A 14,078-nucleotide genomic window follows, 5' to 3' on the forward strand; every position below is an offset into this window, starting at 1 on the left:
AATTCTATTTCAAAAGATTTAGTGTTGGATTAAATCCTGACAATATAAAATTCACTGTCAGCACTGCTTTGCATTAAATAGCTAGAGAATAGGAGAACAAAAGCAGCTAGCAGAAAATGGTCAAACTATGATCGATCACCATAAAGACTTCCCATTCCTTACTACAACAAATTGCAACCAAAGACAATATAGCTTCCATCATTCTGAAACTGTTTAAAATGAATATGGACAGTATTGTCCTGCACATTTCAGGATTTACTACAGAAGGACCCTTTGTACAAGATCATTTTGCAAGGCTCTTCTCTTGGCATGGAACCTATCCAGATGGGATTGCCAGTCTTAGATAGGACTATAACACTACAGGGCCAATTCTGCAACTTGCACTTTTATTTAGTGAAGCTCTACATCAGGAGCGATGCCTCAGAAAATGGCCCCTTTGGTTTAATGTCCACCTTGAATGAAAGACACCTCTGAACAATTCTAAGTTTTCTTCATTGAATTGTAAGTTATCCAATATTGCTGGATACACAAACTGGCTCTGCTAATTTCCTTTACTTAGAATTACCTTTTAAACCAAATATTAAAAAGGTATGTCGATGTACCAGTTAACGTTTTAAAATGTGATTATATGTACAGGATGCAAAACTGGATGAAATTCACTAACCTCTGCTTCCAGATTCCATCAAAAATGTGATGGTAACATAAATTACCAGAGAACTGAAGATATAAAATTAATAACTCACTTCAATTTTTAGACTCCCCAAAGTTCAATTTGTTGTCACATGGTGTAACTTGATGGTAATAGACAGGCTGGTAATACTATAAAGCTGGGAATCAATTTCTATTAGTCAAGTGACCAGGTAACAGTGGATCAGCACAAGACAAACTTTAAAAAAAATTATGAAGATACTTCTGATTACAAACATTGCAAGTGGAACATTTTGAATTCTCTTTCCTTTTATTTTGGGGTGGAGGGGGAAGAGAGAGAAAAACAAGTAAGTAAATAAATAAATTCCAGTGGAACACTGATGCCATGGGGGTTATCATAGAATCATAGTAGGTACAGCAAAGGAGGCGGCCATTCAGCCCATCGTACCTGTGCTGGCTCTTTGGATGTGCTATCCAATTAGTCCCATTGCCCTGTAAATTTTTTCCCTTCAAGTATTTATCCAATTCCCTTTTGAAAGTTACTACTGAATTTGTTTCTAGTTACTACTGAATCTATGTATCTGGAATGTCTTGAACACAACAATAACAAAGATGATAGAACACACCATAATCTGCAAAAAAAACCATAACACTGATTTCTGAAATTATTCATATAAAATTGCAACAGTTTCCACCCTGACAAGAATTCAGATACAAATATGCAAAAATAAACACAGAACATATTTTCAATTTATGCATGTAGCACCAAGTGGAAAATTACTCTAAAAAAGTATACCAAGCAGTTGAGTGAAATTATAAAATGTGCAGTTAAGTAAAAAAAAATGCCATCACATAAAATATACATCATGCAATTTATGGGAAATACATACATCCTTTCAGAAAACATTTTTCTCACTTACGAACAAATAGATTGTGGAAAAAAAAGATCAGCTCACCAAGAACAAGGAATATCCACCAAAGCCAATACTGACCATTGAAATAGCCATTGAAATAATCAGAAAACTGGAAGAGAAAAATGCAAGATTACAAAATAATCACACTGATACATTTACATTTTTTTCTATCATTTTTAATAAGTTACAACATATTGTGCCAAACTGATATAGCACTGCAATTTAGAATGATCATATTTTTATTTGTGAGTGCATTCAATGAAGTGGTTTGTGGCATGTTGGATGGTAAGAGGGTGCAATAGGTTTTCTCAATTTTCATTTGGCGTCATCATTTGGGAAAAAAACTGCTTGCCACTTCTTGCTACCTTAGGAAAAGATGTTGTAAATTCAAGTTCAGACAGGTTTTGAAATGGCAGTCAGCACGAAAGGAAAGCAGGACAATGGATTTCACTACTTTGAGCAAACATGTAGCATTCTATCGTAAAGACACTTACAACCTATACAAAGTCAATATCCTGTATCTATAAATTGAGTATAGTTAAAACATGATCCTATGATTTTCCAATAAGAGTTCTAAATTTGACATTATGCCTCCCATTAAATTTGAGAAAAAACTTCATTTTATAGTCTGTGTTTACTTTGTCAGTATTTTTTCCCGACTTTTAAACCAGAGGAGACTAATTACAATGAAGGTGCTCCAATGAAGATATAAAAACAATCCACTCAGGTAAAATTTGGTTTATGGATGTAAACTTTCCAAGGTCCTGCACTGCTGAAGGGGCCTTGCATGCAGCCAACACATTTCCCAAAAATTGCAGGCGTGCTGCCCTCAGCTTTCTGTCCAATGACTTCCATGTACAGAAAATAGTGAGCAGTGTGCCCACAATTTTCCAATATGTGTTGGCTGTGTGCCAAGCCCTGATGGCTGCACGGGATTTGAAAAATTTACCCAGTAGTGTCATCATAAGATCACTGATCCATAATCAGGGTCTACACACTTTATTCTCCATAGTCTGTTACTCCTTTTGTTTTGTTATTGAATGAGCAGTCAGTTTTCTTGCTTTACCTTGTTGTCACTACTTACACAATGCCACTATACAGCCACTAACAAAATCAAATCTCTGACACAAGAATACAGCATCCCACTGTTCTAGATATTAACACCACATCCATATTAGTTTAATCGTATCAGAGTGGGATGTTACGATGACCTCCTGAAAGAAGAGCTTTTGACCTTAAGCACCCCCGCTGCTAATCACCGCCAAGGATACCAGTCCCATAAAGGCCTCAAACTCATTAAAGTCTTTTACTTTTCAAACTAGACACTCCAGCATTCAGTTCCCAGCAGAGTTCAACATGGCTAAATGAACCTGAAAGCAGAATTTCAACTCTTCCTGTTAATGGTTATGCTATGATGGTTTGACTCTGCATGACGTGAGAAATCTCAAAAGGCAGCTGGAGGACAGGACTATGATGGTATAGGGGACAGGTACCGTTCCTTCCTAGAAACCAGACGGCATGCATCAATGATCAAAAGAAAAAAGGTTAATCAGACACCCCACCGTGGTTACTATTTAACACTAGTCAAAATGTCTTGTAAGGTTTTTGTTCTGCATTTATTTACATTTTCTGCTAAGGATCCTTCAAATTCCTTCACCCCTTACTTTTCTCTCCGATACAACCATTATAAAGGGTATTATCTCACTGAATTTAAATAGAGCAACAAAAGCTTGTCAGACTGTTTACAGTAGTACTGGATTGTTATTTTGTTATGGAAGCTGCCTTTTGAGTACTATAACATCAAAATCTCATTAAACTACATGAGAAAATGAACAATCTCAGAAATAAAGCTACTGTAGCTGATGATGACAAATTGATTGCAATCTAAAAGGCCTCATCCAGGGTCTTATTCAAAACACTGAAAATTAATTTCTATTCTACCATAGCAAATTAAAATAACAGCAGCCCTCTTGACATTTCATCATTTCAATGAAACAAATAGGTCACTTTCCAGTTGGCATAACCTCTTGAACATGTGTTACTTGACATTTTGTTTAAAAGCAGTCAAGTACGTTCTTTTGAGATGCTTTACCCCTTCCCCAGTAGCAATCTCTAACAAAAATGTGCACTATATCTTTACGATCAAAACATTTCAATAGTAGCTGGAATTGAACTGGGATCGTATTACATTCTGGGGAAACCACAAAAATGAACAAACTTCCTTTAAGACATATTAGATATCAGTCATCGCACCACATGATGCGCAAAGTCTACAAATGTGTCAGAGCATCAATCGTTTTGACCAATACAATACTGGAAAAAGGAATAGGACGTACGTACTCCTGGCAAGACCTGAGGGAACAGCTGGTTTGTAATGCGGTGTGTGAAAGATGTCCTCTTCCAATGATGACAACACTACAAGCTGGGTAATCTTCTTCTCATTCCGCATCCTATGAAAACTGCTGGAGAGTGACCCAGTGGTAACTGGCACAGAGAAGAGGTAGACCCTTGCCAAAAGCAGCAGCAACAACAGGTACAGACATACAAAAATAGACAGACAGAAAAAGACCAGGTGGCCCACCAAGTCTATCCCATCCAGCCATGTTGCAACTAATTTCCAGATGATTTTCACAAAGTCAGAGGCCAGAAAATGGAGTTGGTGTTTAGTCTCAACTTAACAAGATGTTGTAGCTATCCAACAATATAAGGTATACCACAAGAAAAAAACTAATAACCTGAGATGAAAACCAATGTGCAAACTTATTCTACTTAGTATTGTAAGTTCAGTTCATGGATACTTTGCACGAGGCAAACTATCTACAGCAGGTGATGACAAACCTTGGTCTAGTAATCATGCCCTCTCAACAGTCAGGTGGACGTTGGCTCGGTAGAGATATAAAATACAATCTGAGAGTTTAGTGAGGTGCTCTTTGTTGTGGGGAAGTGCGATCAGGTAGACACTATCCAAGAACCACAATTTGCAACACCAGTAAGAGGTTACTAGAATTACCTTTGCTTCCTCTGTTCTGAGTTTCTATAGCAAACTGAAAATCAGTGAAAATGCAAACAAAAACAATTTCCTCCACAGAAAAAAAGATATCTAGCCTCCAGATTGACTTGTCCTAGGTTTTGGATAAGAAGCGATAGACTGCCCAGTGATGCAAAAGGATCGATTATAAAGTAACCCCATGCCCATGAGATTTATGAGACCACCTCATTGTGAATTTGGGAATTCCCCAATATCCCCAAAGTAGAAACCCCACAGTAAGAGTACAAGACCTCCATGGGAACTACCCATAGGCTATAGGATGCCAAATGGGACCAAAATTTCAAACCCAGCTCAGGATCACCTAGGTGGTTAATGGGAGCCCACATGATAGTGTGGCACTCACTGACATTGGCTGATGTCAATAGATAACTTTTTCTTTTACTAATAACGTTTGTTATCAAATTCACTGGTGTCAAAGCTCCATCCCATGGTGTGGATTGAGAAAATGGCAGAAGTCTGGGTCAGCAAAATCCCTCATCCAATGCACACTAATCCACATTATTGGAATTACAGCCCGAACATTTCATGCGGCACCAGTAGAATCTCCATCCAGCACTGTTTGGTGCCATACAGCCCTCACCAGAACTACCAGACTGATGCCTTGAACACAGCAGGGTGGGTGTACAGTCCAGCATTACCAGTGAAATTTGACAATACTGAAGCAGAAGAATCATGATGTGGCACCCATGGATGAGGTGTTGTCTGGAGGGGTGAATGATAATGGCCGATAAAAAGCTTGCAGTGGCGCCTGGCACTGGCCGATACCACGTTTGTGGGAGCACCTTAAGGCAGAACTGGCATAAAAAGAAAACTCTTCTTGTCGGTATTGCTTCCTTCTTTAAATTTTCTCCTGTTAAATTTGGGGTATATACTACAGCCTCTCCAGGTAAATACAGGTTGTGAACTCTGGGCAAATGGAGCAGAATGAGAGTCATGCTGGGATAACATGCATTTCAGATACCCATTATGCCTCTCTGCCATGGTGAAGGCTAGGCTGCATTTTTCAACAATGTTTACTGGCACTAGAAGTTGGCAATTGGTGAACTTCATGACTGGCGTCAACCAGAATATTGCACTGGTTTATGTATTAACAGCATGCTAGTCAGTACAATCGAGTTGGTACCATCTAGAGGAGGGTGGTTAAACGTTGGAAGTGTCAAATGATGCCAAAGATTAAGTTATAAAAACTGAGAACAAAAAATTAAAAGCACCCTCACCATGTCTCAAAGTCACTGTCAGTACAGCAGTAAGCCTTATAGATTGGAAGATGCCAGGTTTGATTCATATTCCATGTTGAATCAGTTGATTTCAGTTGGGCCAGCAATTTGGGCACTATTATTTGTTTCCCACTCCTGACCATTATCCAGTGATTCCTCCTGAAAAGTGACTGTATGTAAATTGTCAGATGAGAAAGTTCAGGCTTGACTGTGATGCTCTCCATAACAAAATAACCTCACTATGTAGGCCTAGACATGAAGAATAGTAACTTGGGCAAAGTATCGGAGACCCACAGAACCACACCCGAGCATGAGTTAGTGCCTTCATAAATAAATTTAGGGGAGAAAATGGGAGAAAAAAACAAACTCAAACTTTATAATAGACAAAGAAAAAGTCTGGTATGATGAGCAGTAGAAAAGGGAGCTTGAATGGAACTGTGGAATTTTCAATCGTAGTGAAAACTTTTGAAGGATCACTGAACGTTATTATAACATGGGAGTGGGACACCATGTGGAGAGTGCGGGTTGACATCAAAAACAGAATAAAGGGAGATCGTCCCTTTACATGATTTCCCCAGAATGTGATTCAATGTCGGCTCAACTCCAGCTACGTGTGGCAGATGTCAAATAAAGATGTATGTAAGCAAGAGTTACTGCATGTGGCTTCTTATGTGAAAAGACTGACTGCAAAGGTGCTAATCTGAATACAGTACCGCTAGTTTTAATAAAGTAGGCAAACCTGTACCCACAAGGCAGCTCCCACATAAATAACATGGAGAAACAAGAGCAGAAGACCAGTAAGGTGATTATGTTACTGGACTAGTAATGCAGAGTCTGTATTAATAATTCAGAGAACTTGATTCAAATCCCACCATAGCAGTTTGAGAATTTGAATTTAGTTATTAAAAAAACCTGGAACTAAAAGGCTGGTATCAGTAAAAAGTAACCACGAAGTTAACGCATTGTCGTAAAAACCCAACTGATTCATTAAGGACGGCAGATTTCCTTCCGTAAAGAGCATTACTCAGTATGGCCTATATGCGACTCCAGTCCCACACCAACGAAGTTGACTCTTAACTGCCCTGTGACGTGGCCTACCATGATACTCAGTTGTATCAAACTGCTATGAGGTTTTCGCCCACATCTCAAGATAGAATAAAAAGTATAAAACAACAATGGGGTGAATCATATTATGCAATATTACCATACGAGCAAAAAGCACCTCTGGATCTCTGATGAAGTGGTAAACAATGCAGTTCGCTACTTAGCTCTGTTGATTTGTGCATTATTGAAATTTAGAATCTGGCTTCAGCAAACGAACACAACCTGTTTGCTTTCCTTTCCTCGGTTCCTCTTTTTAAATCACTACTCCCAGTGAACTATATTGTAAAAATAGACTACTTTTATTCCTATCACTGGCAGACATTATTAGTATTTAATCCAGTTTATAAATGTTGTGTATTCAAGTTTATTACAGTTAACGTTAATCATCGTTATATCTGCCCTGAAGTGAAAATCTCATCAATGTTTTCCTGAAGTGCTTGTTCACTTCAAGGTCCATCCTCTACAACTTCGTCCATCATGGAGTTGCACTTTACAAAAAGTGAGTAAACTGACTAATATTACAGCCTGAAGATTCAGTTATTATAGTCCTTAGTACCGTAGCAAATGAACACCACCTCACCACTTTTTAACAAATAAATGTTGACCCTACACTAACAGTTCCTATACCTTCCACAACACTGCCATCCATTGCTAGAATTCTGCAACTGCTGCCACAAAAATCTGGACCTTCTGAAACCAGGGACATCTACTGCCAGCATTCTACAACTGCTTACACTGCAGTAACATCAGTCCCAGACTTTTGAGACCACTCATACCAAAACATATTCCTCCAGCAGCCATTCGTACTGATCCACAGTTGAGTTTGTCTTCATCACTTTTTTTTCAAACCACCTTTCATTCATTCTTTCCATGATGTCTGCCATTTTATGTAAACTACGAATGTGGTTCTCTTATTTTTCTCATTGTATCACACACTCTGCCTTAATGCAACTTTCACTTCCACAACCTGGAGTTCTGACAGAAAAATAAAACTAAACATGCATTTATATAGCACAATTCATGCTGAAGCTCTCAGAGTACCTTATTCAAGGGAGAACTGGTCAATTAACATCAACTGAAGGGGGCAGGCAGGAAAGGAGATAAAGTAACCATAGACAAAGAATTGGGTTTTTAGGATAGCTTTGAAGAGAGGTGGCAAGGTAAACTGGTTTTGAATAATAATTCCAGAAAGCAGTGGTATTCAACCTCAACCGCTAGTATTTTTTTTTAAAGCACCAAAAGTTTTTTTCAGCTGTATTGATCCTATATACATACACTCATGAAACAAACTAATAAAATGCTACTCACCCGTACAATCAGGATCCATTTTATCAGAGACAATCCAAACCCACAAATTGCACCATAACGGCCTGCTATGGTGTTGGTGAGGCAGAATGACAGGCAAAAGCCAATCCAGTTAAACAGGAATGCCACTGAAGAATCAAAATAATTACTTGTAAATTTTCAACATTTATACACAATTACAAACCCTGTCCAAAAGACTTGTAGTATTTTAAAATTTACGCATGTTAAAATGAATTGGTTAAGCTCTTTTACTGAGGGGCACACACCTTCAATTCTCTTCCATTATTTACAGGGGTCTGTACTTGTGTTAACATCAGGGTAATGGCCTGCTTCCAGGTCTCTCACAATGTCCACATTGACAAGCCACCAGAAGACACACAATATGATTCAGCAAGACCCCTCCATCAAGTAAAGTGACACCATGGGGGAAGGTTCTTGGTTGATCATTTATTTTTTTAATTAAACCTCTTTAACCCTTGCAGTACCAAGCCAGTACTTTTTTAACATCAGCAGAATACAGGCTTAAGAAATATCCATGCTTGAAGTTGCATAACAGGAATATATTAACAATTAATTTACTTTTAATCAGTTAAATATAAACTGCCTTTTCTCATCTCCAATGAAACCACATATAAGTCACACTTCAGTTTAAAAATAAATATATTGCACTGTAGTAATATGTTAAAAACAATATTCCATATTTAGTTGAACTCTATTAGATTCTTTGTTGGCCTTATTTAAGTTAGTAGATACTATATGACCGAGATATTGCTTGGGGAAAATATATATTTTTTAAAAATTCTTGTGTCTTTCTCCTCCAGTAAATGTCTGATTTTCTCCTACTATTCTTCTGTTATCTTTCCCTGCCTCCCTCTGTATATATAACTCTCACAGACGTTCTCTCATTATTATCTTTGTGGTTTTCTGTTTCCAACTCTTTCCCATTCTTTTCCCAAATCTCTACTCTCTGTCACGTCACTCTTCAATTTGTCTCTACTTGCTCTATATACCTCTCATACATTTCTTCACTGATTTACTCAGTTTTTGTCTTTTGTAAAAGGCCAGGGCATGCAGCAAGGCAGCAACCAACATACCAGATCAGTCGTGAGTACTGTGGCTGATAGAGGCCATCCAGGTAGCACTACAATACACATGGGTAAGTGAGAAACTGGGACCAGGTACTGGGCTGGGGGAGAACAGGGGCCAGCTCAGCTGACGGTACAGCAAGCTCTGTAGATGATATTGATAGAAATTATGGTTTACTATCAACATTTTTCTCAAATAAGCTGTCCATTTCAGTTTTCTTTCTTGCCATTTGACATTTCTATATCAGCTACTCTGGTTCATCAATTGCACAATTAAAAAAGTGTTTCTTCAATAAAAATTGGTCCTGTTAATTCATAACCTGTATTCCCTCAAGACAAGGTAGCTCCTATACCCACTGGTTCTCCAATATGCTGTCTCCAATCCATCTGAACTACACAAAGATCACTTTTCTCCTACCAATATCATCCCTTTGATCCTCCCATTCCAAAGACAAACTGTAGAGCAGAGGTGTGCAATTCCTGGCCCACAGGCCGAATCAAACTCATTTTCCAGTATTATCCAAGCTCAGAACTATGCCTTTTGACCAAACCCTGCCCCATAGAGCCACAGAGAATCAAGGTAAGGGTAGTACCATTAGTGAGAGTATTCCTCTCTGTAAAAACCTGCCAACAGAAATAGTTGATCTGTCATGGCAGTAATAGGAACTTAAAATAGAATCAGATAGCACTGCCAACTCTCAGCAGGAGCAGTGAGATACATACATGTCCCGCTCTCAGTAGTGCTGTTCTCTTCCTCCACTTGGGATCTGCCTCAGGAATTTACGATGCTGCAGTCAAGGATGAAAGAGCATGAAGGAATGGGGTGGAAGAGAGTGAAAAACTGAAGGATGAGCATGTTTGAGGAAAGGAAATATGAAGGTGGAGAAAAAGTGAAGGAATTTGGGTGGGGGGGGGGGAAAAGAGTGTATGAAGGAGGAGTGGCTGTGAAGGAGGAGTAAGTATGTGAGTGCATGAAAAAAAGAGGAAAGGAGGAAAAAGAGGGAAAAAGCAGACAGAGACACATTTGCACTTTTGGGTTTTACGCCAGATATTTTCTAAGGTTCAATGGCCCAACCGCTCCCTTAAGTGGACTTAGCATCCCCTATGATCTGTCTCACTTTTTCTGCCTAATATTCATAAGAACATAAGAAACAGGAGCAGGAGTAGGCCCCTCGAGCCTGTTCCAACATTCAATAAGATCATGGCTGATCTTAGACCTCAACTCTACTTTCCCACCCGATCCCCATATCCCTTGATTCCCTTAGAGTCCAAAAATCTATATCTCATTCTTGAATATACTCAACAACTGGGCAACCACAGCCCTCTGGGGTAAAGAATTCCAAATATTCACGACCCTCTGAGTGAAGAAATTCCTCCTCATCTCAGTCCTAAATGTCCTACCCCTTATCCTGAGACCATGTCCCCTAGTTCTTGACTCTCCAGCCATAAACATCCTCTCAGCATCTACCCTGTCAAGCCCTCTAAGAATCTTGTATGTTTCAATGAGATCACTTCTCATTCTTCTCAACTCCACAGAGTATAGGCCCATTCTACTCAATCTTACCTCATAGGACAACCATCTCATCCCAGGAATCAATTTAGTGAACCTTCACTTCACTGTCTCCAAGGCAAATATATCCTTCCTTAAGTAAGGAAACCAAAACTGCACACAGTACTCCAGGTGTGGTCTCACCAAAGCCCTGTACAATTACAGCAAGACTTCCTTACTCATGTACACCAACCCCCTTGCAATAAAGGCCAACATACCATTTTCCTTCCTAATTGCTTGCAGTACCTGCATGTTAACTTTCTGTGTTTTGTGTACAAGAACACCAACATTTAATAGTTTCTCACTATTTAAAAAAATATTCCATTTTTCTATTCTTCCTACCAAAATGAATAACTTCACATTTCCCTACATTATACTCCATCTGCCACCTTCTTGCCCACTCACTTAAACTGTCACTATTCCTTTGCAGAATCTTTGTGTCCTCCTCACAGCTTACTTTCCCACCTTGCTTTGTATCATCAGCAAACTTGGATACATTACACTTGGTCCATTCATCTGAATCATTAATAAAGATTCTAAATAGCTGAGGCTACAGCACTGATCCTTGCAGCACCCCACTAGTTACAACCTGCCAACCTGAAAATGACCCATTTATCCTTACTCTATTTTCTGTCCATTAACCAATCCTCAATCCATGCTAATATATTACCCCAAATCCCATGAGCCCTAATCTTGTGTAACAACTTCTTATATGGCACCTTATCGAATGCTTTTTAAAAACCCAAATCCACTGGTTCTGCCTCATTTACCCTGCTAGTTACACCCTCAAAAAAAGCTAATAGATTTGTCAAAAAACGATTTCCCTTTCATAAAACCATGTCGACTCTGCCTAATCATATTATGATTTTTTAAGTGCCTTGTTACTATGTCCTTAATAATAGATTCTAGCATTTTCCCTACTACTGATGCCAGGCTAACTGGCCTATAGTTCCCTGTTTTCTCTCTCCCTCCTTTCTTGAATAGCGGGGTTACATTTGCTACCTTCCAATTCACGGGAAATATCCAACAATAGCGAGACTCAGGGATTATAACTAAGAACCTTTCCTCTGTACACTTGTTACTGGAATGTATCACGTGCTGCCACATGATTCTCCATGATTAGAAAAGCGGATTGGAGATACAGCCAAAACTAAGCCCTCGGTTGTGTGTGGATGCAGACGGGGAGTTAAACCCCCACAGAATCTCAGCATGAGGTCCGGGTCATTTTAACTCCCGGGTCTCATTTAAATATCGCAGCACTCTCCCCCACCCAAAAACGTCAGGGCTGGAAAGCGGGAGTGGGAAATCGGGCCAGGAGCCTTAGAACGTCAGGGATCCAAAGGAACGATCCTCAGCATAATCTCAGTGCAGGGCAAGGGCTTAGTCAGCCGATGCCAGCATGCAGAGGGAGAGACAAGGCCCGGGAGGGGGGAAGGGAACCGAAGACGGTGGGGGGGGGGGGGGGGGGGGAGGCAGGCCAAGAGACCTGGGGGGGGGGGGAGCAGGCGAAGAGACCGGGGGGAGCAGACAAACCTGGGTGGGGGGGGAGGCATAGCGGGCACGAGGAGTGGAGGAAAGGGTGAGTAGGAGGGGTGAGGGCGAGGGGGAAAGAGCGTGAGGGCAAGTGAGAGAGAAAAAGAATGACAAACACAGAAGCGAAGGAGGAGAAACAGGAGGCAGCTGGCAACAGACTAAAGAAAAAAGACACTTAAGCAAAGGATAAGAGAAAGATTGGAGGAGAAAGCTAGAAGGGAGAGAAAGAGAAGAGCTGAAGGAGTAAAGTATATATATTAGAGCGAGGAGGGAAGACAGTCATAGTGAAGGAAGAGTGTGTGAATGAGGAAAGCGAGTGAAAGAGGAAAGTGAGGGAGTGAAGAGAGAACTGGAGGAGAGTCAGAAAGAAGCAAGAGAAAAAGATGTGAATGGAGATGGGGCGAGAATATGAAGGAGAGGAGAGAGAGGGACACATCGAAGTCGTTCAAGTGGCAGATATCCTAATTTATAAAAAGACTGTTGAGGTTCTGTGGGAAACCAAGGTAGGCTGATTTGGACATAATTCCCAGATAGCCTGCACAAAGCAAGTGACCAAAGGGTGTTCCCCTTACAGGACCTGAGGCCAATAGTTCATGAAAGTATCAGCAAGATATGCATTATCCGCAGGATGTTTAATGGTAAGTACTCAAAATATCAATTACAGTCAGCATTCAACAAACATGCTGTCAAATTAGTAACAAGGCACAGACTCAGGATTATCGTCAGACGAATGAACAGGGAGATTAGAATTTTTTAGTGGTTTATTAGAACATGGCTGTACCAGAAGTGGCAATCGAGATAGAGATAAGATCATTTAAAATGGAATTAGCTCACTTTCTGAAACTATAAAAGGATACTGGGAACGGCAAAGAAATGGAATTAAGAGTATATGCAACATCAGTTGAAGAGATTGTATGGGTATGATGGGCCAAATGGCCTCCTTCTGTATTGTAATTTCTATGATTCTAACCTTGGTTCCATGTGAAGAATCAGATACCCAGCTGCAGGAGCAAAACCCATTTGTGCGACAAAATAATGCAAGCCTGGCTTATAACCGGTATATTCAACAGCCACAGAAGGCTCAGTCAGTGAAAGGTTATTAGAATGCCCTTCTCCTGTTCTTAGTGTGCTTTCTGTAGTAGCCTTGATCAGAAGAGAGGGATGGTTACAGAAACTTCCATGTCCAAGAAAAGGAGAGGCCATCCAGCTTCCAAGCACAATGCCCTGTCCTGAGCAGAATCAGGAAACTGATGGATGTCTGGATATGTGAATAGGCCTGTCTGCACCACACCCCATATGGGGTCCACTGTCATAGCATCCACCCTGTTCAGATGCTGAGCTGAGAGAGATACCCTGTTACCCTGTGAGCCAGACGACGACGTGTCAGCTACCATGTGTTCTGATAGTGGGTGTGAATGAATTCCCCCCATGCTTATTAATATAATGGACTACAGTGGCACTGTCTCTCCAAATGCAAAACTGAAAGCATCATTTAATTATCCTTCCTTAAAAACACTATAAGCTGAAGGGCATAGACCCAAAAGTCAAAACATTGCAACGCTAGGAGCAGAGATCTTTCCAAAAGCTGAGGAGAAAATTAATTGATGCTATTGCGCAGGTCCTGTGGTAGGAAGGAATAGGAATAGGAGATCATGTATATCACTGTCCAGCACG

General features: G+C 40.1%; 1 protein-coding gene across 2 annotated transcripts in view; it reads right to left on the reverse strand.

The window, feature by feature from the left end:
- Positions 1 to 14,078, reverse strand: part of ndfip2 (Nedd4 family interacting protein 2) — a 78,264-nt gene that overhangs the window by 25,276 nt on the left and 38,910 nt on the right. For both annotated transcript variants that reach the window (XM_067986497.1, XM_067986496.1), the window contains 2 exons: positions 8,241 to 8,365; positions 1,605 to 1,671 (listed from right to left, as the gene is read on the reverse strand). In XM_067986497.1, coding sequence (XP_067842598.1) covers positions 1,605 to 1,671; positions 8,241 to 8,365 — 192 coding nt within the window. The remainder of the gene's footprint in view (positions 1 to 1,604; positions 1,672 to 8,240; positions 8,366 to 14,078) is intronic.

The sequence above is a fragment of the Heptranchias perlo genome, chromosome 6 (genome assembly GCF_035084215.1).
Source record: "Heptranchias perlo isolate sHepPer1 chromosome 6, sHepPer1.hap1, whole genome shotgun sequence".
NCBI classification, from domain to species: domain Eukaryota; kingdom Metazoa; phylum Chordata; class Chondrichthyes; order Hexanchiformes; family Hexanchidae; genus Heptranchias; species Heptranchias perlo.